Raw genomic sequence first — 27,311 nt, forward strand, 5'->3', positions numbered from 1 at the left:
GTGAACAATGCTGCTATGAACATCAGAGCTTTCATTGTGGATTTCTCAGGATTTCCTATATATTGGATCATATCATCTACCAACAGGGAGAGTTTTCTTCCTTCTTTCCAATATGGATGCCTTTTATTTCTTTCTCTTGTCTGATTGCCCTGGCTAGAACGTCCAATAAAATGTTTAATAGCAGTGGTGACAGTGGACATCCTTGTACTGTTCCTGATCTTAGAGAGAAGGCTTTCATTCTTTCACTGTTAAGAATGATGTTGGCTGTGGGTGCTTCATATATGTCCTTCATCGTGTTGTGGAAGTTTCTTTCTATTCCTAGTTTTCCAAGTGTTTTTATCAAGAAGAGATGCTGGATTTTGTCAGATGGCTTTTGTGCATCAACTGAGATGATCATGGGGGTTTTTTTTTCCTCCTTTATTCTGTTAATGTGATGTAATACATTAATTGATTTTTTTATGTTGAATCACTCTTGTATACCTGGGATAAATCCCACTTGATCATGATTGTGGTATATAATTCTGTTGATGTGCTGTTGGATTTGATTTGCTAGTATTTTATTGAGGATGTTTGCATCTATATTCATAAGAGATATTAGTCTGTGGTTTTCTATTCTTGGGGTATCTTTATTTGGTTTTGGGGATGACAGTGATGTTGGCCTCATAGAGTAAGTTAGGGAGTGTTCCCTCCTCTTCAATATTTAGGAAGAGTTCAAGTAGGATAGGTGTTGATTCTTTTGGGAATATTTCGTAAAATTCACCTCTGAAGCCATCTGGTCCTGGGCTTTTCTTCATTGCAAAGTTTTTTATTACAGATTTAATCCCTTTCCTAGTTACTGATTTGTTAAGATCTTCTATTTCTTCTTTAGTCATTGTAGGTATTTTGTATATTTCTAAGAATATGTCCATTTCATCTAGGTTTTTCAGTATGTTGGTGTACACTTATTCATAGGATCCTTATAGCCCTTTTTATTTCTGTGGGGGCAGTAGTAATGCCTCTTTTTCATTTCTGATTTAGTTATTTGGGTCCTCTCATTTTTTCCTTAGTCAATCTAGCTAAAGGTTTGTCAGTTTAATTGATCCTTTCAGAGAACCCACTTTTGGTTTTGTTGTTTTTCTCTGATTTTTATTCTCTAGCTCCTTCATCTCTGCTCTAATCTTTGTTTTTCCTTCTTTCTGCTCACTTTGGGTTTACTTTGTTCTTTTCTTTTTTCTTTTTTTTTTAACATTTTTTTGTTAATTATAACATTTACAAATGAAAGAAAGATGAAGGAATGATTTTCAAATACACTTCAATGAGTAGTTACGGAGCAGATTTCAGAGTTTGTTATGGCTTACCATTCTAGTATTTCAGGTTTTTCCTTCTAGCTGCTCCAAAACACTGGAGGCTAGAAGAAGTATTTTTTTTCTTTTGTGAAAAATAGCATATATACAAAAAAGAAATAAATTTCAAAGCACTTCACAACAATTAGTTATAGAACATATTTCAGAGTTTGGCATGGATTACAGTTCCAAAATTTTAACTCTCTCCTTCTGGCTACTCCAAGACACTGTTTTGGTTGGAGTTTGGCAAACCATGATAAAGACCAGTATCTAGCTGAAGCTTGCAAAAGAGTAACTTCTCAATTCTATTTGAATTCTCTCAGCCACTGATATCTTATTTGTTATAATTATTTTCCCCTCTTGGTAAGTAATCTTCTTTTTTAATGTGAACATTTAGAGCTATAAATTTCTCTCACAGCCCTGCCTTTGCTTCATCCTATAAATCCATCCCCCGCTTTTGCTCTTTTTTAAGCAAAGCTAAAATGTGGATTGCAACATATTCAAGTGAGTCTGAAATAGGACAAGTAAAAAGTGAAAGCAGCCTCCTTACTACTGCTCCCTGTAGGTAGCCAGTATTCTGTTTTCTTTGTGAAATCACAGAGTTAGTTTATAAATTCAGCCCACAACAAATGACAATTAAACTTACCTTTCAAAGCCCCTAAATTGCCCACACAGAACAATATACATATAGGCATACTGTCACTGAAGGTTGCTATCTCAGCTAGTGTTTCCTCCAGCACTGAAGCAGACTGCTCTTTCTCTGAGTACCAAATACAGTAGTTGGCTTTCATTAGATTTACCTTGGGGAGATGTCCACCCTGTGAGCATTACATTCATAGTGAGACCCAACCCCAGGGCATGTGCTCATTAAATAAAATGGTTCACCACTGTAACTCCTTTTCCGGTAGGCATTTGCCTCCTTCTTTTGAATTGCATTTCAGGTGATTTGTTTCTTTGCCTATTCTTAGAGGGAAGCCCAGTTTTTTTCAGTATTGGACAGATTCTGATTCTTAATTCTAATACTTTCACCTTTTCCTTTGTCAGTACCTCAAAGTTTGTATCAATTGTGGTTCTCCTGTTCAGTGATACAGCGCATGGGAGAGGTTAGAAGAGAGAGTTGGCTTTGTTTCTTTCTACATGTGTTGTGGTTTTCAGGAATAAACAGGGTGGGCATAGCCCTGTTCTTTTTCTGGCCAGAGCTATGTGTTGTTGCGTGGTCGATGCTTGTTGTAATAAATACCTCTTTCTGGGTCTCTGCTGAGGTTTCTGTCTCTCAGTTATCTTGGTAAGATGTTGCATGGTTGTCCTTCCTTCAGGTCCCTGTATCTACAACACTGCATTTTTTTTTGCAATTCTTTGACTTTACGATGTGATTACACCTTTCCCTACATCCAATTATGATTTGAATTTTACCTGATTTTTAATCCCAGTATCAAGTATGCTGATTCATCAAACATGTACGGAGGGGCTTTGTAGGCCATGATAAGAAGGAGATTTTTTTATCCTATGCGCAGTGGATAACCATTGAAAGGCTTTAAGCGGGAGGAATGTCTTCATCACTTTTGTGTTATGAAAGGATCATTCTGGTTGTGATGTGGAGAATGATTGGAGGAGGCATAAAGTGGATAAAAAGAAATCAGTCAGTACGTTGGTTAGTTCAGGCAAGAGTTGTTGATGGAAACTGTGACTTGTGTGGTTATGAAAGAGAGGAGGATAAATGGATGGATTTAAGAGACTTGGTAATTAATTAAATGGTGTGGGGTGGGGCACAGCAGGTAGGAAGAGTTGAGTGTGATTCCTAAGTGATGTGTGAAATAGGAAAAACAGGAAAAATACTGGGCATTTAGGCAAGGTCACGAGTTCTGTTTTAGATGTGTTAGGTAAGTAGTTGAATATACTAGTGTGGGCCTCAGAGAGGAGAACTGAATTCTAGATAGGAATCTGTGAGGCAGCTGTACTTGGATATTAATTAAAACTGTGGACCTGGATGAGATCAGTTAGAGAAAGATTAGCATGAGAAGAAGAGGACTTGTTACCCTGTCTTGAGAAATTCCCAATATTTAACTGGCCTAGTAAAGGAGGTTGAGCCAAAAGGGGTGCAGAGAAGGAGCAACTGGAGAGATAAGGGGGAAAACTAGGATAGTGGTGAGTCACAGACCAAGGGGAGAGAGAATTGTGTAATCAACAATTTCAGATGCTGCTGAGAGCTCCTGGGTAGTGAAATTGTTTTTAATGGCATCAGGTCATTGATGACTAGGCAAAAGCTGTCTAGTATTAGTGTAGAAACCAGGCATGGATTGGGCTGAAGAGTAGATAGAAGTAGAGCGTAGCAAATACAGACAAATGTTTTAAGAGTTTGATTAATTAATAAGTTGGAGTGAGCAGTAGTTGGAAAGGGGGTTAGAATCAAGGCAGAGCTTATTTGATTTTTTTAGTAGGACTTTTGGTCATGTTTAGAAACCAATGGGGAAAAAAATCATTTGAGGAGGAAAGTTGAACATATAAAGAGATGAGAGACAGAGTGCTTTTCAGGGAAGGCAGGAGGAGGTGGGATCCAAAAGCCAGTGGAAGATTGCTATTGATAGGTGAGTTTATGTTTAGCAGATGTAGGAATTCTGATCAGTGTTTCTTCCCCACCCATAACATCATCAGCAAGGTCATCTTCGGAAAGGGAAGGACAGGAGCTCTTCACGAGTCCACGTTACCATTAAACCCGGAAGTATGATAAATAGTTTTCTATCTCCCTTCCTCTCTCTCTTCTTTTCTTCTTGGAAGAGAGCATAGAATATGCTCTGAATTCAAATTTAAATCATATCACGATTTTAAAGAAGAGCATAAACTGAGGTTATATGAAAAGTTACTAAGAACTTCAAAACTTTCATCCATCCAGAGGAGCAAAGGGCCTGAAGCTTACTGCTTAGACTCACTGGTGTAAAATCAATAGTATACTCAAAAAAAAAAAAAAAAAAAAAGAAAGACCCATGAATTGACCACCTACTAAGTGTCAGATTCTTTCCTGTCAAAGAGAATACTCTTAAGACTAACAATTAATAAAATGGAAGTGAAAAACCAGCATAGGTAATTGTAAGTGAACACTTAACTGCTGCTAAGTGATTTTATCTCTTGGCACAGAAAAATTACATTCTGAGGTTCTTAATTTGCATGAGATGATAAATTGCTGTCAGAAATCTCTGACATTACAGAGAATAGGATGATAACAGTAGACTGGAAAAGGTAAATTAAAAAGAACTGAGTAACAGCATCATAATAGGAGATTAAGAGGATGATTTATAAGCATTCAGAAAAGAAAGTAGTAGTCAGTAGAAATCAGCATGTGCTTAGGTCATGCTAAATTAATATCATTTTTCTAATAAGAAATATGGAAGAAATCAAGACATTTAACAAAAAGTCTTTTGAATATGATTTGGAATTAAGCATACATGTAAGCGGTTGAGTAAACCTGCCCAGAGATGAATAATAGATCTTTTCTAGAAAGAGCCTGGTGATTTAAAGGCTTGAGGATGGGCTCCATTCCTGGTTCTTCTCTTTTTAGCATTTTGCTCAGTGATTGAGCCATGGGAGGTATACCTGTCAGATTTTCAACTAATACAAGCATGAGAAGTGATAGCTGCTTTATTGGGTGTCCTCTAGAATCCAAAAATACCTCTGCAGTCTTGAATGAAGAGCTGATAATGAGATTAAATAGAATAGGAAGAAGAATTAAAGCCTTCATTGCAGTGTTATTCACTCCAGCTTAAGAACAGTGAAAGATCTGGCTTTAACAGGCAGTATCTGTGAAAGCCAACAAATTTTAATTGACTCTAAGCTCTCTTTGAGTCAATTATGTGATATAATTGCAAAATTCTTAAAGGTAGTCTTGTGCTGCATTAACACAGGGTTGGAACATCAGCCATACCTTCCTTAGGAAGAATAAAGGAGCTGAGAGAAGGTCTTTTTAGAGAAGATGACAGTCTAGGGGAAACAGGCAAGGTAAGCCCTTAAGAGGAAGAGAAGCTAGAGCACTGCCTGGTCTGCAGCGCAGACACAGGAACGGAGTAAGTAGACGCTGCAGTTAGCTAATGTTTGTCACATTGTAAAATAATTTTCTAATGGCTGTCTCATTCTGTCTGAAATCTGCTAATACTACATAAACGGACACTAGAAATATTTAGGTGGAAGCAATGTGATCATTTGGTAAAAAGGCTAGAAGATTGTAGGAAGGAGTATACCATAGGACTAGATGATTCCTCAAGTGCCATCAAATACTGATGTTCTGTGAATCTGTTCTAAATAAATCTCCCTGAATTATTTAGAACAAAATTATTGTTTCTGGTCAATAATTCCTTCAGTTCATGTAGCTTTTTATAGCTTTTAAATGTTTCACATCTTTAATATTCCTTTTCAATCTCCTTTGTTGATTTATTAACTATAGCTCTGGGACTTTTTGTTTGTTTGGTTTTGGTGGTTGCTTTGGGTTTATAACATATACCTGAAATCTTTTGCAGCCAATCTTCAGGAAATACCATTCTTTTTCACATATAGCATGATAATCTTACAACACTGTACTTCTGTAACCCCTTTTTTGCTATTGTGTCATACATTTTTGTTCTACATGTATAATAATCCCAGAATATAGCTTTTATTTTTGCTTTAAGCAGTTATCTTTTAAAGAGATTTTTTTTAAATAGAAAATTATCGTTTATATTTACCTATGTGTGGCTAGATACAGAATTCTAGGATGACAATTTTTTCTTCTGTCAATCAGTACTTAAACTTGTTCATCCATTGTGCTTTGGCTTGCATCAAGAAGTCTGTTGTTCTTTAATTCTTAGTACATAGTATGTTTTTCTCCTCTGGCTGCTTTTTCTTTGTTTTTTGTTTTTTGTTTTTTTTTCAATTTTATTGAGGTGTATTCACACACCAGATGAACCATCCGAAAAGTATATAATCACTGGCCCACAGTATCATCACATAGTTGTGCATACATCCCCGTGATCGATTTTAGGACATTTTCCTCACTCCAGAACATAAATAAGAATAAAGAAAAATAACACCCAAATTCTCCCATGTCCCTTATTCCCCTCCATTGTTGACCTACAGTTTTGAGGTAGTACATTTGTTGCTGTTGATGATGGAATATTAAAATATTAACTATTTATAGTCTGTAGTTTATAATAACTGTGGTTTTTTTCCCATATTCTCTTTTTTTTTTTTTTACATTTATAGTGGTTCATGGAAGAACTTATTTATATACATGACTTTAAACAACCACTTTCAATCATATTCACCTACAGTATATTACTATTTCTTATACTCCTGGCTGCTTTTAATATTTTCTTTTTATCACTGAATTTAAGCAATTTGATTATTACATGCCTTAATGTAGTTTTATTTCTGTTTCTTATACCTGACTTTGTGAGATTACAGTTTTCATCAATTTTTGGAAAAATTCCAGCCAAATAAAATATTCTTTGAATATTTTGTCTGTCCTTCCCCCTCCTTCAGGGACTGTAGTTACACATATATCAGACTCTTTAAAGTTGTCTCATAGCTCACTGATGTGTCTTTCTCTCTCTCTCTCTTTCATTTTGGATAGTTTTTATAGCTTAGTCTTCAAGTGTACTAATCTTTCTTCTGCAATGTTTAATCTGCTGTTAATCCTATCCAGTGTAATTTTCATCTTAGACATTGTAGTTTTTATTTCTAAATGTTTGAGTCTTTTTGTATATCTTTTACATCTCTACTTTACATATTCATTTTCTTTCTTTCCTTTCTTGAACATACTGAATATAAGTATAGTAACTACTTTAATGTCCTCCTTATTAATTCTACCGTCTGTGCCACTTCTAAGGGCTGTTTCTTTTGATTGATTTTTCCCATCATTGGTCATGTTTTCCAGTTTTGACTCTTTCCAGGCTTGCCTTTAAGCTTTGTTGGGTGGGACCGGAGCAGTGTGTAGGGCTGATTTTGTATTGCTGAGGTAAACTCTTCTTAGTACCCTGCTTAATGTCCTGTGACCGTGAAGTTTTCCGTTCAGGCTGATAAGAATAAGAACTATTCCCAGCCCTGTGTGAGCGCCATGGTTCTTTTCCCTCTAATCCTTTCGAGTTGTTCTTTCCCTGGCCTTGGGTTCTTTCCTCCCATGCATCTGCTCATCCTACTCAGTTGAAGATGTGCATGGGGCTGTGCAGATCTTGTATTTCTCTCTTCTCTCGTACTCTGCCCTGTGCTCTAATCCCCTTGCCCTCCTTCAAACTCCCCAACTTATGGAAGACCACTCGTACTACCTGGCTTCCCCCTCCCTGTGCTGCAGCCTGGAAACTCTCAGGGATCACTGCCCTGTACTCTCTGAAGTCCATTGTCTAAAAGTCATTGTTTCATATCTTTTATTCTAATTATTTTTGGTCTTTTTCTGGAGAGGGAAGTTAAATCTGGCCCCCTTTTCCTCCGCCTTGTCCTGAAATGGAAGCTGTTTATTACTTATTTTTAGTTTTATTTTTCAGTAACTTTTCATTTATAGCTAATATTTTTCACTTTGCATGAAAGCCTTTTTATTTTACATGGGCAGGCACTGGGAATTGAACCTGGATCTCTGGCATGGCAGGCGAGAACTCTGCCTGCTGAGCTCCCATGGCCTGCCCATGAAAGCTTTTTTTTTGCTTCACTTTCTGCCATCTTTCCCTTATCCCCTGTGTTACTTTCCTCTGACAGATTCTGTGCCTCTCTATCCCCTTCATCTCTGGCTCATGCCATTCCTTTACCCCTAAATCATTTTTCCCCAGTATTTGCTTGTCATGGTCTATCTATCCTCAGGATTGGCTCAGATCTTTCATGATGTCCCACCCCAATTTGAGGACAAATTGAGCTCCCTCAGTGAAAATTGCCTCCCGATTCTGTTTCTACCATACATTTTTCAGTATGTGATTATACATGTGTATGCATGCTGACCTTCTCTGTTGAGTATGTCTTTCAATCCCCCATGTGTTCACAGGTACTGTTCATCTCCTGGAGGTAGGAATGGAGCTTGACCATCTTTGGGTCGTGTGCATAGGAGAAAATATTTAATAAACATAGGCACATTATATGTTTCTTAAAAATGAGTTGTTTTTCTCCTCTCTTACAATTCCCATTCTCTCCCCAAATCAGGCTACAGAAGAAGTTTCAAAAAATTTGGTTGCCATGAAAGAAATACTCTATGGCACAAATGAAAAAGAGCCGCAGACAGAAGCAGTGGCACAACTTGCTCAAGAACTGTACAACAGTGGGCTTCTGAGCACCCTGGTAGCTGATTTACAGCTCATTGACTTTGAGGTAAGAAATCTATTTCTTATTTTCAAAATCACTACCTTATTCATGCTCCTTTCCCATCTCTTCTTTCCTTTGAAATGTCTGAATATACCTGTCAAGCTCTTGGCTGTTCAGTTTTATGCATTCAGTGTACCTGCTGAGAATTCATTACATCAGAGATCACAGACTTCTCCCTCATGTACGTAATTTGTTTGCTTAGCAGTCCTTTTAAATTTTTGAATCAGCATAACATTCAAATAACGAGATTTTTTAAAACAATTCTGAATTTCTGATTTCTCTTGAAGAATTTGACTTTGACAACACTGAGCCTGTAGTCTTGTGTGACTCCTCAGCTGGAATAGAGCAGCAGCTGCCCCTTACATAGGCCAGCAGGGTTTGTTTGCTGCAGATGGCACAGCTTGCTTTTCTCTCAGGACCTGCTGTTCCTATTTGCATTTCCTGCCCTGCCCTGGCAGGCATTTGAGATTGTTGCCCAAGCTCATACAGCTGGACCATGCCATATTAAGTATATAATAAAATTAACAATGGGAATAATGGTCCTCACTACTAGTCTGAATGAAGAATAGCTCAGTATAGGTAGCAAATATTGTTATAAAGGGTTCCAGTGTGGTCGTGGGCAGTGTTCTCTTTGACTTTTTTCGTGGCTGGGTTTTGTTTAAATTTTTTAAAAAATTTTGTTTTTATTTTATTTTGAAAAATAACATGTACAAAAAGCAATAAATTTCAGAGCACACTACGATTAGTTATAAACAAATTTCAGAGTTTGGTATGGGTTACAGTTCCACAATTTTAGGTTTTTCCTTCTGGCTGATCTAAGACATTTCATTATATTGAAATATCGGTGTAATGATTCAGCAGCCATACTCATTTATTAAATCCTGTCGTCTCTGTTATAACCCCACCTTCTCCTTTGATCTTTTTCTCAATCTTTAGGGGTATTTGTACTATGCCCATACTAACTTTTTCATGTTAGACAGTACTGTCGATAATGTGGGATGGGGGGTGGAACTAGTTGATCTTCTGGAGAAGCTGACCCTTCTGGGTTTCAGAATTTATCTCCATTTGTTAGTTCCTTCTTGATTTGTTAATTACAGCTTTCTGATTTTAAGGTTCATTGGATGGTAGTAATGTCCGTCTATTTTGTTTAATGCAGTGGTACATTTCTGATCTCTGTACTGTATTATGTGATACTTTGTACCTTTATTATTAAGCTATACAATGTATATCCTAAGTAGATCTTGTTTAATAAGGGAATGTGTCTACTTCCCATTAAAGCCAAACTTCTTACATAATTCCTTCCTTCTTACTCTGCTTTTATAGTACAATTCCACCTTTTCATCACTATAAAAGGCAAGTATATATGTATTGTGTACAGCATAAGCTTCCTATTTGAAGTATTTGTTCCATTTGGATGAGATTTATATACTTATATATTATAAGCATTTAGGAAGGTTTTGTTTTCATATCTGAGTCAGCATGATTCTGAGTATTAAAAGTGGTTAAAATTAAATGTGGAATGTAGTGACATTTCACATTGTCAACAGTTTGTTCACACTAAAATAGTAAACTTGTAAAAATTTGGAGTTATAAATGAAGAAATAAAATTTAAAAATTCAAATAAAATGACCATTTTAAACATTTATAGTCCTATCTGTAAATATTCATTGCCTTTATTTGAGGTTTGGCGGGGAGGGGAGTTGAGTGGGCATTTTTCTGTTTAGTCAGGTAAATATTTTAATGATTGTATTCTTAATAGGGCAAAAAAGACGTGGCTCAAATTTTCAACAATATTCTCAGAAGACAAATTGGTACAAGAACTCCTACTGTTGAATACATCTGCACCCAACAGAATATTTTGTTCATGTTATTGAAAGGGTATGTACAATGTAATAAAATTTATATTTTAATTGGAAAATAAAACAAAAAAATTGCCTTGATCTAAACAGGATGGTGAATGTGAGGAAAGCATTTTCTCTGTAATTTGGTCAGCTCATTTTTCTATACCTTTTGAACATACTTCCCTCCTTAAAATGCAGCCTTTGAGTTAAATTTTAAAATGCCATTTGAATGGGAGTTTAAAGTTAGGTGAAATGTGAGCCTTAAAACTCACAAATCAAACATGATTGAAAGTAAAACATAAAGTGTCTGTGGTATTATTTTTGTTCTCTAAAATTAAAAAAGTTGAATTTTATTAAACTATCAGTTAAATCATGTATTTAAGGACATTCTTTGGATATATATGCCCACTATAAGGCAAAGAAATTTACCTTATACATAGAGCATGATGCCAGCTAACTTAGCTTTGTTAAGGTAAGTCAACAAAATATGTGTTATAATGCAGTAGCCTTTGCTTTTTACCTGTCTTCCACTCACTAACCCACTTAATTTGGTAATCCACAGTGCATCTTCCTGGAATTACTACTGGATTAAGCAGGCATTTATGTTTGTGTAGTCTGTCAGTTTAAAAAATAGACAAAGCCAAAAAAGCCTAAAAGCTAAAACTTAAAAAACAAATCCTCTTCTCCCTCATCACTGAGCCTCCCTGATTGGCAAGGTAACCTCATGTTGTTCCACACCAGAGTTGTTTGCCAGCTCTGGGTATGGTGTGTATCTGTCCCAGCATTTGTGTTGTTCTTTCATATTGGTGTGTGAGTATGTTATTGGCATGGCAGTTGGTGTGAATCGGCTTGCTCTCCTATCCCTAATTTTATAGCTTGCCTCACTCGAATTCATGTCTCTCCAGCTTAACACTTTCTCCAAGTTCAAACTTGTTTAAAGTGTGAATCAGTGCATGTGTTGCATGCCAGCATTCTACTCCCTTTTCCTATTTCTAACCATCCATATTGCTTCTTCACATGTTGTTTTACAGAACGTTTGACATTTCATTTTTTATTGTATCAATCCAGAGTTGCATGTTTAAACATTTTAATGAGTAGTCCAAAATTTTGGTGCTCTTAGAACAGCTTCCAGATGCCTTGTATATTTTTAAAGACAGTATTTCATGTTCCATAGAAAACAGTGGTTATTAGAAAGCCATAAATTAGTTAACTCTGCCTAAGCTTTAACTTTAGAATAGCCAGGGGTATGATAATGAACATTGTTAAATATCATGTTAAACGAGACTTTTGAGGTATAATTTAAATAAACACTTTAAAGCTTTCAGCTGATCTAACCAGAGCAGAAACCTCAGCCAGGGAGGAAAGGAGAAGTGTGGAGAATGCAACTGGTGTTGAGATCTAATTACCCCCAACCTCCACCCTTCCTTAGACTTTATTATGGAAAATATACATAAAACCAGAAGAAATACTATAGTATACCCTTTTGTACCCACCACCTTGCTTCAACAATTATTAAAATGTCATTCTTGTTTTATCTTCTCCTTGCCATCTTTCACATAACATTGCTTCAGTATGCATTCCTAATACACAGTATAAAAAGCATAGTCTCAGTGCTGTCTACAAATCGTAACAGTGTCTGCTCAATTTTCGAATTTCCTTGATTTTTACAAAAATGTCATTTCACATTAGTTTATTTAAAACAAGGTGCACAAACTGGTTTTGGTAGATATGACTCTTCACTCTCTTTTAAAATCCGTAATAGTTCCTGCCCACCTTTTTTCCCTGATTTGTCATTTATTTGTCTAAGCAGTTGAATCAGTTATTTTGTAGAAAAATCACATATGTTGGAGTGCATCCCTGTGGTTTCATTTAACATGTTCCTTTATCCCCTTACTCCTTTATATTGGTTATTAGATCTAGAGGTTTGAATAGATTCAGATTCAATTTAGGGGGACAGAAATTCTTCACAGGTGGTGCTTTGTACTTCTATTGGGTAACACTGGTTGTCCCACATTTAGTGATGCTTAGATTGATCAGTGGATTCTGTGTCACCAGTTTGATCTATCCATTATAAAGTTCCCCATTGACCTTTCACCCAATGATTTTTTTATTCATTGAGGATGACTCCCTAGATTCAAAATGGCAATTTTCTAATTCTAATAATCCTTCCTTATGTATTAAATGTGTTCTACATAGAAGAACTTTTCCTCATCAATATTTAGTTATCCAAAAATATAATCTGTAGGGGAAAGACATGATAAATGCTTGATTCATTCCCTTTATCCATTTTTAGTGTAATCTCTTGAAGCCCTAGTAAATTCCATAAATGATCAATAAATATTTTGCAGTAAGCATTGTTAACGAACTCAAGGTTTTTGGATTTTTAAAAATATATTTGATCTGTCATGATAGTACAGTCATACTTTCTTTTTGTCCAAATTACCCCATCTTAGGCCACTGGGGGTCCCTTCAAGTTAGATCCTATGCCCTTTTGGCAAGACGCAGTTAATCTTTGACGGCTTCCTTGCTTTTTATCAGATGATGTCCTTTGCTCATTTTGTACACTTCCTGCCTTGGACCTGAAAACAGCTTGTTCTTCAAGGAGTCCTATGAACTACCTTTTAAGATTTTATACTTTCGTTGATTAATTAGTTTAGATTACTTATATAACAGTTCAATTATCTGGTTAGGCTATGAGTACTTTGATGTTAGATATTTCTTGAAATTATGGCACCATATTAGTATGCATTTGAAAATAATTTTGTTGCTAGTGTTACATTGCTTCTGTGAAGGCAAGAGATTTTTTAACTGGCAATTTAAATGTTAACGTGCTTTTTGCTCTAGTGCTAACAGGTTGTACAGCCTGTTTGCCTCCTTCTTTTTACTGTTAGTCGCTTAAAACAAACTTCACCAACCTCCATCAGAACCTGCCCAGCTTGTTGTACCAAACTGTCTTTACCCTTGTTCTTCTAATCTCCTGTCTTTTAAAAATCAGCAAAGATGAATTGTATCATCATCCAGTTTGTGAGCAGACATTTTAATCATCTAAGAGCTAGTCAGTATTCGGGTATCATGCCATAAGCTATTCAGAGGAACATTGCTTTGATCTTGTTGAGCTCTGTATTGAGCGTGTGCACAACAAAAGGATAATACTGCAAGATGATAAATACTAGTCCTGCAGGATATCCCAGGGTGAAAGATGGGAGTGGTGATGGAGGTTTGGTCAATAAGATAAGGGTTCATAAAAGAGATTGGAGATGGTTTAGATTTTTGTAGGCAGAAAAAGACAGCATCTTAATGGTGTGTCCCTGAGAACAAAAGGTATAGAGCACATCGAGGTTAGCAACAACAAGATGGTGTGAAAGTTTAGTGGCAGAGTGGGAGGTGGTGATGTGCCAAAGGAGTAGATCTGATGAGGGAAACACTGCAAATTAAGCCTAGAAGTTTGCCTTTATTTGATTAGTAAGAAAAAAACATTTTAAGCTCATAAACTGGAAGTGCTATTGATATATACCTGCTTTTGGATAGAGTTTAGTCAAAGACACTGGTTAAAAGCAGTTGCAGTTCTCGAGATGTGATTAAAGCCACAATATGAATGGAGAGAAGGAAATGAAACTAGGATATTTCCAGAGAAGTATTTGAAAGGACTGGTAGCATTGAAGATGGGAAGATTTGAGTGCATGAAGAGGAGGTTTACAACTATGCCGTTCTATATTGTTGCTGTTTACCACAAGATTTTAAATTCAAATTAAATAAAATTAAAATGTAATCCCTCAGTCACCCTAGCCAGATTTCAAGTACTCAGTAGCCACATGTGGCTAGTGGCTACCATATTGGACAGCACAGATATAGTACATTTCTTTCATGCCAGGAAGTTCTCTTGACCTAGTTTTGAACCTGGTTATCTGGAACAAAATAATGCCAAAGTATAGAAATGAGGAAGCAAGGGAGGGGGCTGTTTTATGGAGGAAAATGAGATTGATTTTAGGCATGTTCACTTTTAATTCAGGCAGTCCAGAAGCAGTAGAAAAATGCATAACTGTAGTTCAGGAGTAGCCTTGAGGTAGGGGAGGTGCTTTACATTGACTCGTGGTGGGAACCAGGAGACTGTGTGGCTTTCACTAGCAGGTTGACGGCAACAGAAGGAAGACCTGAGCCAGGCAAGAAATAGAAACTGCCAGAGGGGTAAAAAGGAGAACTGGAAGGGTATTGGGTCTCGGATTTCTCTTTCCTTTTTTTTTCTTTTTTTTTTTTTGTAAGAGAGATAAGTAAAGATCAGAGTTGTCAGACACTAAGTAAAAGAATCAGTGTTAGGAGAAAAGATCGTTTGCTTTATCCAGGAGGAGTCCTCTGCTGACTAATTAGTTCTTTCATTACAGTGTTGAGAGATGAAATTGAATTACGAGAAACTAAAGGGAGAATGTGAGTGGGAAAGAAACTAAATTAATGAACACAGCTTGAAAGAAATTAGAAGGAAAAAAAGAGAGACGTGTTTGAGAAGAGACTTGGTGCATATCAAAAGGGAAAAGGCTGTGCAGGTGGGAGGTTACACTTCTGAAAAGGAAAACTAGTTTTTTCTGACTGCAGGAAAGGAGGCCGTGAGAGCTGCCGCAGTGTGGCGAGGGCAGGCTGTATGTGGAGGACAGACTGAGGGGCCTGGCTGTGCAGCCCTGGGCCTCTCCTGGATGAGGCCCTTTGTGGAATCCTTGGGGAAAATCTTCAAATTAAGTCGTATTTACGTGTTGCCCAGTCTTAAAAGTAATATTTTGGATATTGAATTGAAACAACAAAGAATACATGCTATATGTTTGACAGACCTATTTAGGTACTATGAATTTGGAAGATATTTTTAAATGTTTTATAAATTTAAAACAAATTTAACTGTTTTTTTATTCAGCTTTTAGTTTTTAGAGCACCACATATAAGACTAATCCCAGATGGAGTGGTACATCTCTATTTCATTTCAAATCTTTTAGCTTAAACAGTTGATCTTTTATTGACATAATTACTCTTGTGGCTCTTAATTTTCTTTGAGTTGACACATTTATCACCAGCTAATGTACGTGTGTACATTCTAGAGGAAGTTCTACTATGAGGGAAATGCCTTTTATACCCTATTGTAGTTTACGATAGTCACTTAAGACACCTGTCTGAAAATTTCCTCTTCTAACAATTTTTGAAGTGTTCAGTGGTTGAGCTTTAACGGAGCAGTCATGTTTGTTTTTTTTCTTTTTGCAGGTATGAATCTCCAGAAATAGCGCTAAATTGTGGCATAATGTTAAGAGAATGCATCAGACACGAACCACTTGCAAAAATCATTTTGTGGTCAGAACAATTTTATGATTTTTTCAGATACGTCGAAATGTCAACATTTGACATAGCTTCGGATGCATTTGCCACATTCAAGGTAACAATGGAAAAACTTAGACTTCTAAATATACTTGCTATGCAATGCTGCCCTCTAGTGGGAAGAGATAAGACATCTTTTATATGTATCTGTGTGACTTAAGTATATACAGTAGAGGTGGAGAAGTTAGAGTCTAAAATCTGTTTAAAAGACACAAGTCTTGTATGGTCAAAATTAAAAATCTGTTGAATTACCCATTAAGTACAGTATACAGATATACAATAAGTCTATCAACCAGAGTTGTCTCCTGTTTTAGAACATACTGCAGCAGTTTCTTTGGTTAAGCACCAGATGGAGTCATTGGCTTTTGTTTAGGGGGTCATGTTGGTTTGAAATATATATGTCTTTGCAATAACCATATTCAGTACAGAGATGTCCACATTGTGACCACCCCACAGAACAGTAGATTCAGGTCATCTCATGCTAACACCAGAGCATATTTTATCAAATGCCCAGGTTGGAGGGGTATTAGACTCACCTGTACTATTCATATTATTCTTTATCCCCCTCCTCCTGTCATCTCCCTTGTTGTAGAGTTATATAAATTAAATGCACATATTATGTGTCTCCATTGTACAACATGCAAATTTTATTTTTAATTGCAAGGTTCTGCATTGTTTAAAATATAAAGCAATAATCTTTTGAATTTTTTTCACAATGAGAACAAGCCTGTATATATGCTATATTCCCTTATATAAAATGTCTTATCCTCAAAGACCTTATAAATGAATATTTAGAACTATTGTTTAATCAGCAAATAGTATATGCACACGTACACTACCATGCTCAGAAACCATGAAAACTATTACAGTGGGGAGTAGCCACTTTTCTTGTGAGGGCTCAATTTTATGACTATAAAGAACTCCTAAGATAATGAGCACATTATCTGGGTAAAATAGGAGGTCAGAGTAAATGCACCCTGAAAGCCCAGGGACCTGGCCATGAGGGTTTCCCACTAAATGAGAATAAGGTAATGGTGTGAGAGATATCAAGCTTTCTTAAAGCCATTGAAGAGGGGGTCAGAAGCTTAAGGTACAATCTTAGATATTAATATATCAAGCAAAACAAAGTGAGATTATAGCTAAGAGTGGTAAATATGATGTCACCGGTATCACCAAAGTTGTTGGGATAGGACTCGGGATTAGAATATTGGAGGAAAGGATATATACCCCACTCAGAAGCTACAGACCTATATGAAGGGAGGTATAGTGACACTAATGTCAAGAAGAGATCCACCTGTATGGAAGGAAAGTCATGCCCCTGAGTGGAAGCAGACTAGGGAGCATGAGGATGAGGTCAGAGGAGAGGGGGGCAGTGGTGTTGTAGGAGAATGCTGCCAGGCCACCTGACCAGATGGAAGGCATGGATGATGTGCTTCTGATACAGACGGTAAAGCTTGCCAAAAAGTGAGAGAGAGATGCTAACTCCGTGTTGGAAATGTGATTCACAGTGTCTGACAGTCTTGATTGGCCTTGCTGATAATTTCATCTCAATTAGAATTGCTTTGAATTAAATTCCCACCAAGGTAAAAATTGTGATGATGAAATTTTGTGGGAAAAGTGACCCCGTGAGGTCCAGGTAAGTAGGGAGGAAAAAACTGGGCAGAGCCAGGCAGGTGGTTTCCATTTGAAAAGCAGTAACTTCAAGAAACAGTTCAGGTTTCTAAGGCATGAGCTCTAGAAGAGAGTGTTGAGATCCTAATTTGGATTCTATATCTCAGGTAATCCTGATTACACAGAAGGAAGAGGTAATTAAAGAGGCACCTGAACAGACAGCATTCCAAGAAATAAAATGCAGCAGAGCCCATAAGCAAGATAGTGTACGAGAGAGACACATAGCCCCAATGTCATAAACTCAGGATGGCTAAACTACCAAACAATCTGAGGCTGCTTTCCCAGTCCTCCGTAAAAGAAACTACAGTCAGAGCAAGGAGATAGGTGAGAAGGGATAATATCCCAGCTTTCAGAGCTTTCCCCCAAAGGTGATGGGGCAAAATGGTGATAGAAGGAGAGCTGCACATCTCCTTTTGAGTTTGTCTTCTTTGCAGAGACTTGTATTTTTATTATGGAGAGGGAGAGAGATCTGTTGTTCATATTCTTCAAGAGTATAACAAGAGCCATCTCGCCAGAAAATTTTTCAAATACATGCAACTCATCTATAACCCTGGATTAAAAATTCCATGAAACCGTGCACCCAAAAAATAAAAAACACCTGAACTGGGTGCTGAGTCTTAAAAGGAAACTAAATGGGTCCAAAATTCCTAACTACAATGAATGGGTACCAAGTTAATAAATTAAATGACCAAATAGTTCTTTTATATATATATATATATTTTTTTTTTTTTTCTTGAGGAAATACAGTGATGGCCAGGGGCATCAAAAGGCCAACAAATGTATTTCCAATTTTTCAGAGTGAAAGAAGGTAGATTCCCCAGAGACTGGTGGAGACTGGAACTTGATGTTCCTGTGTAAGGTTCTAGAGAGTATTTCTTAAAGAAATGATTTTTGATCATTTTGGAAAGGAAACCGTGTACCCACAGCCAGCATGGAATCACTAAGAGTAAGTTCAGTTATACTAATTTCCTAGATGCCAGTAGATCAGAGTGGTTAAGAATGTGTCTGTCTCAGTCCAAATCCAAGTGTGCTGCTGGTTTCACTTGAGTTTCTTCATCTGTAAAATGTGAGCAATAATACTAGTACTAGTATGTCAGGTTTATTGTGCCTCCATAAAGTATGTGTGCAGTAAACAGTAGCTGTTAAAATCATTCTTTTATGACAGTGAGAAATGCTAGAAATTGAATTAAGTCTACACATATGTTCTAATGGAGAAATAGAAAAGTATGCGCTAGATGGAGTTTCAGTATCATGGATTCATAACTAGTTGTTGACCATATCCACAAGATGCTAGCAAATGGGTTGCCATCACTCTGAAAAGAAGTTTCTAGTAGGTCACCGCTGGGCTTTGTCTCTGCTCAGCCCTGTTACAATGAACATTTTATATAAAATGTTAGATAAAGGGTGTCTGGCATACTTAAGCAAATATGAGTAGGTGATATAGGTGATAACCGTGATGGGAAATAGCAGATGACCCTGGATTCTAATATAAGGATTCATAAAGATCCAGAGAGGCCAGAATTCAACAGGATGAAATTAAATATGGATAACTGAGATCTTCCACTTGAGGACACAACCATAAATGTGGGATGAGGGAATAAGATATAATAGTAATAGTCAATAAGCACTAAAATGGAGATAATTCTGTGGGATACTCAGACAGCCCTGTGAGGGAGATAATATTCTCTCCATTAGAGATCAGGAAACGTAATCTTAGAGATATTCAGTAAAGTCAGACGAAAAGTGAGAGGATGCCCAGAATTTATACCAAGCTAATTTGACTAACAGAGGCCACTGTCTACATCCAGTAAAATTAAACAGATGATGCCACTGCCCCAAAGGTACACATAGTATGTAACCTCGGGAGCTATTGATGGACTCACTTCACTGTAAGCTTATTAGGTAACAACACATACGTGTGTTCCCTTCCAGGCGCTACACTTTGAGAGGCACATAGACAAATAGATGACTTTCAGAAGACAGTAGAAGGTGAGGGGGACTCAGAACCCTGTCACTGGAGGAGTGGTTAAAGGAACTGGACGTATTTAGCCTGGAGAAGAGAAGACTTGGTAGAGACTTTTCAAGAGAGCACCACTTGCATTTGAAGTGGGTCCTGCAGCAAATGGATTAAACGTACTTCTGTTAGCTCTGGCAGTTTTTTAAAAATAATCTGGGCATAGATTTCGACTCTAGCACAGGGATATGTCATAACTGTAAGACTCCAGTGGTATACCATTCTGTTGGAAGAATTGATTTCATTGACCTTGGGCATGTAGTCAGATGTCAAGTTAAGAAATTGACGCAAGCAACTTGTCATGCGGCTCTATGAAAATTAGCTCCCTAGGTTAGCAGTACTTCTTCAGGGGGTTGGGGCTATCTTTGTCCCTTACTGTTTGGAATCCAAACTCACATAACATTTAGGAATGTTTTTGTTTGTTTGTTTTTGTTTGTTTCTTCAGCCAACCCTAAAACTTGTCTTTTATTCTGGACTTAAGAAATGAGCCCTGATCTTCACCAGATTATACCAGGGCCTTGGGAATTCAGATAGGTGGGAGATAGAAATCCTTTCCTTCTCCCTCTCTGTTGGCCCACCTAGTGACTCTTCTGGTGTGGGATTATGTGTACCCTTTCAATTTTGCACATCACTGATCAAACACTAACTGCTTAACCTTTTCCCTTCATTTTCTGTCCTGCTTAATACTGACTCACGCTCTCCAACACTTTTAGCTACACTCCCTGGACTAAGTTCCTTCTCGTGGGCACTACCCAAGACCCACCTCTTCCTTTCACACTTTAGTATTAGCCTTTTCTCTTGTTCCCACTTAGCAATCTCTTTTCCTATCAATATTTTAACCTTCAGGCCCAGCAGTACTCTTCTTAACAGAATACTCTTGCCCTACCAAGCCTTAGAATCCATTTCCTATTTTTGCAGTCTCACCATCCCTTTTTAATCTCTCCTACCCCAAGGCCGTTGAAATTTGATTCTTAGATAGAAGCATAAAAACTGACCAGTGTCTCCTAGATGGGGAGATGCCCCTACTTAAATCTGCCCAACTACTGTGAACTTCTTTGCTCCTGCTTGAGATACATCCTTCAGAGTAAATAGTTGCTCTGTTTACTCTGCAAAAATCTGTTGAACGGTCTGTTTCAGTAAAAATCCATTGAATAGTGTGTTTATACCTACAGGACCTTTGCTTTATGGAGTTGGAAACTTTATAACTGCCTGTTAGTTAAGATCCAGCCCCAGTTGAGAGCCACCTTCTTTCAGGACCTCTCTTTGGCATTCTCATTCATCAGGTTGTGACAGAGCAGCCAGTGGTGGGTTCCTCTCCTCTATACTTCTTCCTATATACTTCTTCATCCCCCTAGAGTATCAGTTAAGCCACAAAAAGTAGCAATGACACTCTGAGGTGGATCCTGACACCTTAATCCCATAATTCATGTATTCATCTGTTCATTCACTTCATTCAACAAGTCTGTTGCCTGCCCTGTGTCAAGGGCTGTTCTTTAGGTGGTGGAGAGTCAACAGTGAACCAGATCAAACCCTGGCCTGGGGAGGGGTGGTGTGCTGCCATAAACAAAAGGTGTTAAGTGCCTTTAGCAAATATGCTAAGTGCCTTTTGTGCTGAATATGTTCCCCTAAGAGTTTTCTTGTGTCTCTCTCCCTTGCATTTGATAATAGAAATTTTTCTACCGTGTCTGTCTTTCTTTCCATATGGGAAAGCCTCGTTGATACTCTTTGCCAGATTCGTGAGGGTACACAGAATAACTCCAGGTTTTCTAAATTGCCTGTTCACTTCTCAAGGAGGGGGTGTGGGGAAAAATGGGTAGATCTTGCCTGGTCATCCCAGTTATAATCTGGAAATATGGTACATACCCTGTCCAGCAACTTTAACTAAATCTTTGGAATAAGGCTAGAAGCTTCCTTAAAAGCGAGCTTCGAAGACTACTTAATGTGATGTTTTCCCAGATACGTTCTCTAGTTTTTGTTATTTATTCATTTACCTACGTGTTTATCAGGCATTTATTATGTGCTGGGCGCTGCATAAGTGCTGGGGATTCCAAGGTTAATAAAAATAGAGACAATTCTTCCATTTACGGAACTTACAAACCAACGGAAAAGAGACATAACTCAAACAGTCCCACAGACAGAAAGTCACATCTGTGACCAGTGCTTTGATGGTGGTGACCAGTCTGGAGGGCTCCATGTGAAGTGATGCTTGAGTCGAGACCTAAGGGATAAGTTGGGTAATTAGACAGAGAGGAAGGCCTGTGGGAAGACCTTTCAGGGAAGGATTTTAACAGAAGGGTAAAAAGAAAAAAAAAAAGAGAGCACAGAACTTCTTAGAGACCCAGTAGGTCTCCAAGAGAGAACTGGAGCTGTACCATTTTCCAAATTTGTTTGACTGCAAAGTTTCTTCGAGCAGTTCTCAGGACCAGTGTAAGACTTGGGTATACTTTAGTAAACACTGGTTCATTGTAACCTGGGTCACCTTTAAACATAAACAGAAAAGAAAACAAATTAAGAATAGTTGGTTCAGAGAAAGAGGTTTACTGACACAGCCTTTGTAGTAGATGGCTCTAAAGGGGACTTTATTCATTAATTCGTCAGATAATGACTGGACATACTGCTGTCACATTATCGTTTTCTTACTTCCCTGGTGAGATCAAGGCTGGTCCTTTGCTGCCTTCTAGGTCCTTGATGTCAAGGACACGTATTTTTGCCTTTGTAGCCCCGGCACCTAGAACCTTACCTGGCACGTAGGTTTACTGAATGAATGGTCCTAAATTGTTCTTTGAGAAAGCTGTGAGGCAAAGCATTAGCTCTATACAGAATTGGGCCATAGATCAAAGTAATTTTTCATTCTACATTCTTGCAGCATTATTCTTCTTACATAGAAGCAAGTGTTTATAGTGAGATTGGGTTTTAAAAACATATCCTACCTCTGAAAAAATATTACATTTCATTTAGGAAGAAGAAAATGGGATCTCCAGTACTTTTTCTAATAAAAAAAAAATTTTTCTTTCCACCAAGACCACTAAATCAGTACAGTGTTCTTCTATTTGACGTTTTACCACAACCATTTACCTTCAGTTCTTCTTTTCTTTAAGTTTATATCTTCATTGCCTTGCATACTTGGGTTTTTCTTGTTTTGTTTTGTTTTTTATTTTTTGCTTCTAAGAGCTATAAATACACTTTGAATCACAATTTAAATTATTAATGATTTTAATTGCACTTATATAGAATCATTTTCAGTAAAATTCATCTTTTATCAGGTTAAGTAGCATGAAATGTTTTAGAATTCTTTTTTGAAAAAACTCAGAACATCTATAAAAATAACATGCTTTCTTTTTCTAGGATTTACTTACAAGACATAAGTTGCTCAGTGCAGAATTTTTGGAACAGCATTATGATAGAGTAAGTATATCAAATATTGTTTTTAAATAACAAATTGTAAGTTTTGATATCAAACAAAAGATTTAAATTAGATTTCATACCAGAATATTTATTTTGCCTATATAATATTTTTAAATGGTACTGTAGTTGTTTTTCTATTGAAATGATGTTACAATGTTAGCTAGTCAGAAGTGGAACTTGATCTTTTTGATTGCACACTGCCCTTTGCATCATTTCTTGCTTAGGAAGAGTAAAATAAAGGCATTTTGCTGCTGATTGATAATACAGTTAAGATAAAAAGAAAATTATTATCTGACGTTTAACTTTTCCTTCCTTTTCCATCAGTTGCTCCACATTCCTGCTGCTTACACATAGAGAGAGAGGGAGGCAGCAGCTAATAGGATGAGAAGAGCACTAGACTAGAGGAGGCAGGACTCCGGGTTCTGCTCCTGCTCTGCTGCTAACTACTTTGTGGCCATGACCCAGGCAGTTAACCGCTTTGGGACTTAGAAGTCAGTCCTTGTTTGTAAGATGAGGGGATTGGACTAGCTCATCGGTAAGGTCCCTTCCAGCTCCGAGTCGATGTTGGACTTCTGATAATGATGCCCCAGAGATTTGTAAATGATTCTCAGAGTGATTTGATAGACTTGATTTCCTTTGATCCTCACAACAATCTTCTAGGGCTGTAGCCTCAAGTCAAAATGTTTTCTTCAGCCATGCCAGTTGTTCTTTTTTCATGAAAGTTTCCCAGGATACCCACAAGCACTTTCTTATACAATATTAGCTTAATTTACAGGTTATCCAATATCTGGGAGATACTCTTAGGAAATATTTAATAATAACAATCCACTTAAGATTCCTATCTATCCTACAAGATTTGGCTTAGATTTTTTGTTCTTCCACTAGTTGTTTGAATTTCTGAAATCCTGAGTATTGTTAAAACTTCATAGTTTACTTTGCTATTCAGCCAAATTGTTGATTCTTGAAAGCAGAATCCATGCTTTCCAATTCTTGTGTGTTCTTTTTCCCCCATTTTCCCCTTCCTGCTCCTAACACAGCATCATGACACAATGCCAAGTACTTAGTAAGTCCTTCACAAATAGCCTCAAAAATGACTTATATGTTGCTGGTCATTTATTTTTATTTCTACCCATGTGTGTTTGGATATGGGTGTGTTTCTTTTTGTTTGTATGTTGATTTAAAATGAGAGTAATGCCATTTTCTTCAATACCTTTTTATGGTAGCTAGGAGCATGTACTTTGGCATGACAGTAACTAGAATCTGGCTTCAAATCCCAGCCCTACAGTGTGCTAATGAGACCTCAGGCAATTTCTTCATTTACTGTCTATGCCCTCAGCATCATCAACCCTAAAAGGAGTTTCCTGATAGTACCTGTCTCCTAGGGTTGTTGTGAGGATTAAATGAGAATGTGTGTGTAAAGTGTGTGTATAGTCTGAAACACAGTAAGCATTTAATAAGCATCAGTGATGTTATTATTATTGCCACATGGTTTCAAAGATTTTTAAATATACCAGTATCTTCATTTAAAGGCAACCATAGACCAATTTAATTTGCAAGCTTACTGCAGGGAGTAGAATCTATTTAATTTTGCTGTAAAAATTTTCCTACATGTTATTAATGAATGACATTTTCCTACATGTTATTAATGAATGACATAAAAGAAAATCTTAGAAAAATTTATTTGCGGCAGCTAGCAGGAATGAATACAGTACAATGAGATTTGGGGGAGGGGAAAGGAAAGTGGGGGAATATGGGTACTTAAGTAAAAGTGAGATTATTACACAAAAATATGTGCTCTAAAAACCTGTACATTTTGGCTCTGAACTTTCTAACACCCAAAGCATAAATTGAAACAAAATAAATGAAAATATCACAGTAATTTTTAAATATATACTAATTGTGCAAAAGAAACAGCCTTTTCTAGCCTGGGACCTATGACCAACTTCTCCCACTGACCTTAAAGAGGAATAGCAACGCAAGTATGAGATAGCAAACACGGATATTGAGAGTGACCCTTCAGTACATAAAACTGTGGAACTAAATGCAATTCCCTGAAAGCAAACCTTAAGGAACCAAAATGGGGGAATTTGGGTTTGTTCCTACCCTCCAGCTGCCCTAATTCTTTATTCCTAAATCAGATCTAACTTACCTGGAGGAATGCATGTACTCATTCCTCAGGTAGTTCTCCATGAAAATGATTTCTTGTAACCAAACTTAATCTTAAGAATTATGTAGCAGAAAATTTTTAGTTGCGTTTTCTGTCAAAAGCTTGAGATACAGATCATCTAGATTACTGATTAAAGGCAGGTCCAGTTTTGATCATCAGTGTGATAATCATTTGAGAAGAAACTAGGGTTAACAGCCTTTTCTAAAATCTACCCCATCTCTGCCTATAGGTAAACAAGAAAATCTACAAGCACTTCTGACTTCATTCTAAACCAAGGGTCAGCAAAAGTTTTTCTGTAAAGGGCCACACAGTAACTATTTGAGGCTTTGCAGGCCATATGGTCTCTGTCTTGTTGTAGCATGAAAGCAGCCATAAGACAGTGTGTAAAGAAACGAGCATAGCTGTATTCCTATAAAAATTTTTTTACAAAAACAAGTTTATTGCCTGTGGGCTGCAGTTTGCCAATTCCTGCTCTAAAGCACAGGCTAAATGTTGATAAGAATAGGCACATAAAGCATGGGCACAGATAATCTTAGCAAGTTCAAATGAAAAATCCTCTAAACCCCTACTATTGAAAGTCTTGGTAAAGCATTAGTAATCAACACAATCATTCCAGTACTGCAAAGTTTAGGAACATTTTAAACCTATACATAGTTTAAAATATATATATATAAATCTTAAAGCTTTTTCTTCCTTCCCACCACCAAACTCTTTGAAAGTATACTCTGGGCCACTTGTGTGTCACTCACTTCCCATTTCCTCCTTCCCTGCTTTAATCGGGCTTCTTCCCCTACCTCTCGTGCTGTTGTTCTTGTTGGGGACTGCCTTTTTATAAATCTAGTGGACACTTGTCAGTTCTTAGATCTGCAGCGCTTCACATTCTCCAGGTCTGTGTCCTTCCCTTTTTATCCCCCAAGAATATCTTTTCTCCCCATTTCTAAACAAAATCCCTCCCATCCTTCAAGTTTGAGCTGAGATCTTACCTTCTCTAGGACATCTAAATGTTTAACACAGTGCTGAATTTCTCCTCTCTTAACTTCTAATTTTAATTCTCTCCTTGCTTGATGCAATAAAGAACCAGGTCACTTTTCTCTTTGTGTTTGTGCTTCAATTTAGTGAAGTTCTCATCTATAAAAAGTAGGAATTTTTTAATCTAACACCAAGAAATTAGAACTAACTCAGCAGTGGGAAAACAGTGGTAGGTAAGGGAGTTATATTTTATGCCTGTAAGTCTGGTGTAACAAAAGAGCATGAAATTTGAACTGTTTATGGACCTGATTAATGCTTGGAGGGGGTCAGTCCCAGGAGCCCTCTTCATGGAGGTGATGGATGGGCTGCTCCCTGAGATGCTCTGAGCACTCCAGGAGATGTATATGAATCAAACGAGTGGGGGAGTCAGAGAGCATGGGCAACTATTGGTCTTTATGTTGTGTGCTCAAGATTAGTGCTCAAGCTTTATAACATTCTACCCGTCTTTTTTTTTTTTTTTTTAATAACCCTGAGGTATGTTTTCTTGTCTCTTAGTTCTTCAGTGAATATGAGAAGTTACTTCATTCAGAAAATTATGTGACAAAAAGACAGTCACTCAAGGTACGGCAATATGTTTAATGTAATCGATTTTCTTTACCCTGTTTGAAATTTGGATTTGGGGAAAGGAGGTTGGATCTTCTGGTGTATGTTATGGACCTTTACGGGGGGAGGGCAGGGAGGTACACTCACTCACCCACGCTCAGAAGGTTTGAGGGAAGGAACAGTGTTCAGCAGTGGTCCATGTGGGGCACCTGCCCACCCCCTTGTGAAACAGAGACACCAAAGTGAAGTATACAAAATTTTGAGGAGGATTTTCTCTCATAGTGATGCAATATTTTAAATTTTGAAGCATATTTTTTAAACTGCATAAAAGCTCACATAAACTAGATAAATGCAGTCCATCTGTTGCACACTCTCTGGGATGGTAGAAGGCATCCATCTAGCATGGAGCATGCTTGGGGATCAGGAGTAATACTATGAACCGGAGATAGTTTTGGCTGCTTCATGTCAAAAAAAATACAAGCAGGTACACTTACAGCTTTAAAATGTTTCATTTAAGATTCAAAAGTCTAGAACAGGGATTGGTAAACTATATACAGTTTGTGGGCTAAATCCAGCCCACTCCCTGTTTTAGTAAGTTGTTTTGTTAAAATATGGTTATACTCATTCATTTATGTATTGTCTGTGACTGTTCCCTGCTACAGCTT

At 37.3% G+C, this 27,311-nt stretch overlaps 1 protein-coding gene across 2 annotated transcripts in view; it reads left to right on the forward strand.

Moving 5' to 3' along the window:
* The window catches only part of CAB39 (calcium binding protein 39), a 99,302-nt gene that overhangs the window by 59,531 nt on the left and 12,460 nt on the right, over positions 1-27,311 (forward strand). For both annotated transcript variants that reach the window (XM_077155401.1, XM_077155402.1), the window contains exons 3-7: positions 8,469-8,633; positions 10,387-10,505; positions 15,707-15,875; positions 22,848-22,907; positions 26,599-26,664. In XM_077155401.1, coding sequence (XP_077011516.1) covers positions 8,469-8,633; positions 10,387-10,505; positions 15,707-15,875; positions 22,848-22,907; positions 26,599-26,664 — 579 coding nt within the window. The remainder of the gene's footprint in view (positions 1-8,468; positions 8,634-10,386; positions 10,506-15,706; positions 15,876-22,847; positions 22,908-26,598; positions 26,665-27,311) is intronic.

The sequence above is a fragment of the Tamandua tetradactyla genome, chromosome 3 (assembly GCF_023851605.1).
Source record: "Tamandua tetradactyla isolate mTamTet1 chromosome 3, mTamTet1.pri, whole genome shotgun sequence".
Classification (NCBI taxonomy): Eukaryota; Metazoa; Chordata; class Mammalia; order Pilosa; family Myrmecophagidae; genus Tamandua; species Tamandua tetradactyla.